General features: G+C 45.9%; 1 protein-coding gene across 1 annotated transcript; it reads left to right on the forward strand.

The window, feature by feature from the left end:
* Positions 1-1,742: 1,742 nt before the first annotated feature.
* chrm4b (cholinergic receptor, muscarinic 4b) lies at positions 1,743-2,942 on the forward strand. The gene has a single exon (XM_053319299.1). The coding sequence runs from the start codon at positions 1,743-1,745 to the stop codon at positions 2,940-2,942; it is 1,200 nt and encodes a 399-aa protein (XP_053175274.1).
* The last annotated feature ends 3,870 nt before the right edge of the window (positions 2,943-6,812 follow it).

Here is a 6,812-nt window from a genome sequence, read left to right on the forward strand (position 1 = left end):
GAGAGGAGAGAAGATAGGAGAGAGAGAGGAGAGAGAGAGGAAGGAGAGGAGAGAGGAAGAGGAGAGGAGAGAGAGGAAGGAGAGGAGAGAGAGGAAGGAGAGGAGAGAGAGAGGAAGGGGAGAGAGAGAGGAAGGAGAGGAGGAGAGGAAGGAGAGGAGAGAGAGGAAGGAGAGGAGAGAGAGAGGAAGGAGAGAAGGGAGAGGAAGGAGAGGAGGAGAGGAAGGAGAGGAGAGAGGAAGAGGAGAGGAGAGAGAGAGGAAGGAGAGGAGAGAGAGAGGAAGGAGAGAAGGGAGAGGAAGGAAAGGAGAGGGAGGAGGAGAGAGGATAGATGGATGGATAGAGAGAGAGAGGGAGGAGGAGAGAGGATAGATGGATGGATAGAGAGAGAGAGGGAGGAGGAGAGAGGATAGATGGATGGATAGAGAGAGAGAGGGAGGAGGAGAGAGGATAGATGGATGGATAGAGAGAGAGAGGGAGGAGGAGAGAGGATAGATGGATGGATAGAGAGAGAGAGGGAGGAGGAGAGAGGATAGATGGATGGATAGAGAGAGAGAGGGAGGAGGAGAGAGGATAGATGGATGGATAGAGAGAGAGAGGAGGAGGAGAGAGGATAGATGGATGGATAGAGAGAGAGAGGGAGGAGGAGAGAGGATAGATGGATGGATAGAGAGAGAGAGGGAGGAGGAGAGAGGAGAGATGGATGGATAGAGAGAGAGAGGGAGGAGGAGAGAGGATAGATGGATGGATAGAGAGAGAGAGGGAGGAGGAGAGAGGAGCCCAGTGCATCATGGGAGTCCCCCGGCAGTCTAAGCCTATAGCAGCATAAACTAGAAGCTTTATCACAAAGGAACGTTTGAAGCCTCTTAAACGTAGAGAGGGTTCTGCCCCCCGGAACCAATCTGGGAGATGGTTCCACAGGAGAGGAACCTGAGAACTGAAGGTTCTGCCTCCTGTTCTACTTTTAGAGATACTAGGAACCACAAGTAGGCCTGCATGCTGGGAGCACAGTGTTCTAGTAGGTTCATAAGGTTCTATGAGCTGGGAGCCCAGTTCATAAGGTTCTATGAGCTGGGAGCACAGTGTTCTAGTAGGTTCATAAGGTTCTATGAGCTGGGAGCACAGTGTTCTAGTAGGTTCATAAGGTTCTATGAGCTGGGAGCGCAGTGTTCTAGTAGGTTCATAAGGTTCTATGAGCTGGGAGCGCAGTGTTCTAGTAGGTTCATAAGGTTCTATGAGCTGGGAGCACAGTGTTCTAGTAGGTTCTTAAGGTTCTATGAGCTGGGAGCGCAGTGTTCTAGTAGGTTCATAAGGTTCTATGAGCTGGGAGCGCAGTGTTCTAGTAGGTTCATAAGGTTCTATGAGCTGGGAGCGCAGTGTTCTAGTAGGTTCATAAGGTTCTATGAGCTGGGAGCGCAGTGTTCTAGTAGGTTCATAAGGTTCTATGAGTTCTTTCAGATATGATGGAACCTGATCATTAAGATCTTTGAAGGTGAGGAGAAGGATTTTAAATTCTATTGTAGATTTGACAGGAAGCTAAATGCAGTAATATGATCGTTCTAGGGTTAGGGTTCTAGGGTTAGGGTTCTAGGGTTAAGGTTCTAGGGTTAGGGTTCTAGGGTTAAGGTTCTAGGGTTAGGGTAATGCATGGACTAGTTTTCCAGCATCATTGTGAGACAGGAAGTGACTTCAGTAAAAGTATGAATGAATTATTGATAATGTTTTAATGTGTTTTTAGACCAACATGGAGTCTGATCTGAACACCTCGACGTGGCTCCGCCCCTACACTAACGCCTCTTGTCCAATCAGAGCGTCCTGCCCGTACTGCACGGCTCAGCTGGTCGTCGTCGTCATGGTAACCACCTCCCTGAGCAGCATCACCATCCTGGGCAACGCGTTGGTGATCGCGTCCATCACGGTGAACCGGCGCCTGCGGACCATCAATAACTACCTGGTGCTGAGCCTGGCGCTGGCGGACCTGGTGGTGGGTCTGGTGTCCATGAACCTGTCCTCGCTGTACGTGGCGTACGGCTCGTGGCCGCTGGGCGCCGCGCTTTGCGACACGTGGCTGGTGACGCACTACACGGTGAGCAGCGCGTCCGTCATGAATCTGCTGATCATCAGCGTGGATCGTTTCTTCTGCCTGACGCGGCCGCTCAGCTACCCGGCGCGCCGCACGGGCCGGACCGCCGCGCTGATGGTCGGCGCCGCCTGGCTGCTGTCCTTCCTGCTGTGGACGCCCGCCATCTTGTCCTGGCAGAGCGCCGGTGGGAAGCGCCTGGTCCCAGACGGAGAGTGTTACACGCAGCTGCTGGCCAGCCCCGCCGTTACCTTGGCGACGACGCTGCCGTCCTTCTACGTGCCGGCGCTCATCATGATGGTTCTGTACGGCCGTGTGTCCGCCGCCAGCCGCCGCCGTCTGAGCGCGCTCCAATCAGAGCGAGGCGCGCTCAGTCCGTCCGTTAAAGACTTCCTGTTGAAGCGACGCAGCTGGGCGACTGGCGAGCCGGGCTCAGAGCTCTCTCACAACCAATCAGAGTCCAGCTCGCCGACGCTCCACAGGAACAGGAAACACGCCGCGCCGCCGACAGAAGAAGACTCGTCGTCCAACGCCGAGCTCCACCGAGCGGCTTCAGCGGCGTTCTCCTTCCCCAACGTCACGTCTCAGGAGCGGCGGAGACGGCGAGTGATGGCGAGGGAGAGGAGGGTCACCAGGACCGTCCTGGCCATCCTGCTGGCCTTCGTCCTCACCTGGACGCCGTATAACATCATGGCCGTCATCGCCGCCTTCTGTCACGTCCGCATCCCCGACGGCCTTTGGACCGCCGGCTGCTGGCTCTGCTACGCCAACAGCGCCATCAACCCCGGCTGCTACGCTCTGTGCAACGCCACCTTCAGGAAGACCTTCTGCAACCTGCTGCGCTGCCGCAGGAAGCCGCGCTGAGGCCGCAGGAAGCCGCGCTGAGGCCGCAGGAAGCCGCGCTACTGTACTTGCAGATAAAGGCAAAAAAAGCCCCGATATAAATCCTGCACTTATAATGGGTTAGGGTTTCATGTTTCATGTTTCATCATGTTAACAGGAAGTGATGGAGGACTAAACCCACAGTCCTCCTTCTGTGGAAACATGGATTATAAAGTTGATGTGAAGCTAAAATGAAGCTTCAGAGTCTGAATGAGTCAAATCTTCATCTTCTCTGTTTCAGTGTTACAGTGTTTTTAGTAGCAAAGTCTTTTTGTTACTATACTTCCACCACAGAGAAACTATGATTACCATAGTAACTATAGTAACACACACTGCTGAAGCTCAATAGAAGCTGATGAGAGACTTTAAATGAGTGAAACACTGTGATACAGTCCTCCATCACTGAACACTGGAAGCACATTAGAAGCAGATGTGTTAATAGTCAGTATGAACTTATATATAATATACTTATATAAATAATATAATAATGATTAGTTGTGTATATCTGGGTCCTCTGTGCTGATTCAGTGTGATGATCAGAAGTATTTCAGACACAACCTGTATCTATAGCAACCATAACACAACCTGTATCTATAGCAACCATAGCACAACCTGTATCTATAGCAACCATAACACAACCTGTATCTATAGCAACCATAGCACAACCTGTATCTATAGCAACCATAGCACAACCTGTATCTATAGCAACCATAACACAACCTGTATCTATAGCAACCATAGAACAACTTGTATCTATAGCAACCATAACACAACCTGTATCTATAGCAACCATAGCACCACCTGTATCTATAGCAACCATAACACAACCTGTATCTATAGCAACCATAACACAACCTGTATCTATAGCAACCATAACACAACCTGTATCTATAGCAACCATAACACAACCTGTATCTATAGCAACCATAACACAACCTGTATCTATAGCAACCCTAACACAACCTGTATCTATAGCAACCATAACACAACCTGTATCTATAGCAACCATAACACAACCTGTATCCATAGCAACCATAGCACAACCTGTATCTATAGCAACCATAACACAACCTGCTGTATCTATAGCAACCATAGCACCACCTGTATCTATAGCAACCATAACACAACCTGTATCTATAGCAACCATAACACAACCTGTATCTATAGCAACCATAGCACCACCTGTATCTATAGCAACCATAGCACAACCTGTATCTATAGCAACCATAGCACCACCTGTATCTATAGCAACCATAACACAACCTGCTGTATCTATAGCAACCATAACACAACCTGTATCTATAGCAACCATAACACAACCTGTATCTATAGCAACCATAACACAACCTGCTGTATCTATAGCAACCATAACACAACCTGTATCTATAGCAACCATAACACAACCTGTATCTATAGCAACCATAGCACAACCTGCTGTATCTATAGCAACCATAACACAACCTGTATCTATAGCAACCATAACACAACCTGTATCTATAGCAACCATAGCACAACCTGTATCTATAGCAACCATAACACAACCTGCTGTATCTATAGCAACCATAGCACAACCTGTATCTATAGCAACCATAACACAACCTGTATCTATAGCAACCAGAACACAACCTGTATCTATAGCAATCATAGCACAACCTGTATCTATAGCAACCACAGCACAACCTGTATCTATAGCAACCATAACACAACCTGTATCTATAGCAACCATAGCACAACCTGCTGTATCTATAGCAACCATAACACAACCTGTATCTATAGCAACCATAGAACAACCTGTATCTATAGCAACCATAACACAACCTGTATCTATAGCAACCATAGCACAACCTGTATCTATAGCAACCATAACACAACCTGTATCTATAGCAACCATAGAACAACTTGTATCTATAGCAACCATAACACAACCTGTATCTATAGCAACCCTAACACAACCTGTATCTATAGCAACCATAACACAACCTGTATCTATAGCAACCATAGCACCACCTGTATCTATAGCAACCATAACACAACCTGTATCTATAGCAACCATAGCACCACCTGTATCTATAGCAACCATAACACAACCTGTATCTATAGCAACCATAACACAACCTGTATCTATAGCAACCATAACACAACCTGTATCTATAGCAACCATAGCACAACCTGCTGTATCTATAGCAACCATAACACAACCTGTATCTATAGCAACCATAGCACAACCTGTATCTATAGCAACCATAACACAACCTGCTGTATCTATAGCAACCATAGCACAACCTGTATCTATAGCAACCATAACACAACCTGTATCTATAGCAACCAGAACACAACCTGTATCTATAGCAACCACAGCACAACCTGTATCTATAGCAACCATAACACAACCTGTATCTATAGCAACCATAGCACAACCTGCTGTATCTATAGCAACCATAACACAACCTGTATCTATAGCAACCATAACACAACCTGCTGTATCTATAGCAACCATAACACAACCTGTATCTATAGCAACCATAGCACAACCTGTATCTATAGCAACCATAGAACAACTTGTATCTATAGCAACCATAACACAACCTGTATCTATAGCAACCATAACACAACCTGTATCTATAGCAACCATAACACAACCTGTATCTATAGCAACCACAGCACAACCTGTATCTATAGCAACCATAACACAACCTGTATCTATAGCAACCATAACACAACCTGTATCTATAGCAACCATAGCACAACCTGCTGTATCTATAGCAACCATAGAACAACCTGTATCTATAGCAACCATAGAACAACCTGTATCTATAGCAACCATAACACAACCTGTATCTATAGCAACCATAACACAACCTGTATCTATAGCAACCATAACACAACCTGTATCTATAGCAACCATAGCACAATCTGCTGTATCTATAGCAACCATAGAACAACCTGTATCTATAGCAACCATAGAACAACCTGTATCCATAGCAACCATAACACAACCTGTATCTATAGCAACCATAGAACAACCTGTATCTATAGCAACCATAACACAACCTGCTGTATCTATAGCAACCATAGAACAACCTGTATCTATAGCAACCATAGCACAACCTGTATCTATAGCAACCATAACACAACCTGCTGTATCTATAGCAACCATAGCACAACCTGTATCTATAGCAACCATAGAACAACCTGTATCTATAGCAACCATAACACAACCTGTAACTATAGCAACCATAGCACAACCTGTATCTATAGCAACCATAACACAACCTGTATCTATAGCAACCATAGAACAACCTGTATCTATAGCAACCATAACACAATCTGTAACTATAGCAACCATAACACAACCTGTATCTATAGCAACCATAACACAACCTGTATCTATAGCAACCATAGCACAACCTGTATCTATAGCAACCATAACACAACCTGCTGTATCTATAGCAACCATAGAACAACCTGTATCTATAGCAACCATAACACAACCTGCTGTATCTATAGCAACCATAACACAACCTGTATCTATAGCAACCATAACACAACCTGTATCTATAGCAACCATAACACAACCTGTATCTATAGCAACCATAGAACAACCTGTATCTATAGCAACCATAACACAACCTGTAACTATAGCAACCATAGCACAACCTGTATCTATAGCAACCATAACACAACCTGCTGTATCTATAGCAACCATAGAACAACCTGTAACTATAGCAACCATAGCACGACCTGTATCTATAGCAACCATAGAACAACCTGTATCTATAGCAACCATAACACAACCTGTAACTATAGCAACCATAGCACAACCTGTATCTATAGCAACCATAACACAACCTG

This window comes from Scomber japonicus, chromosome 5 (genome assembly GCF_027409825.1).
Source record: "Scomber japonicus isolate fScoJap1 chromosome 5, fScoJap1.pri, whole genome shotgun sequence".
NCBI classification, from domain to species: Eukaryota; Metazoa; Chordata; class Actinopteri; order Scombriformes; family Scombridae; genus Scomber; species Scomber japonicus.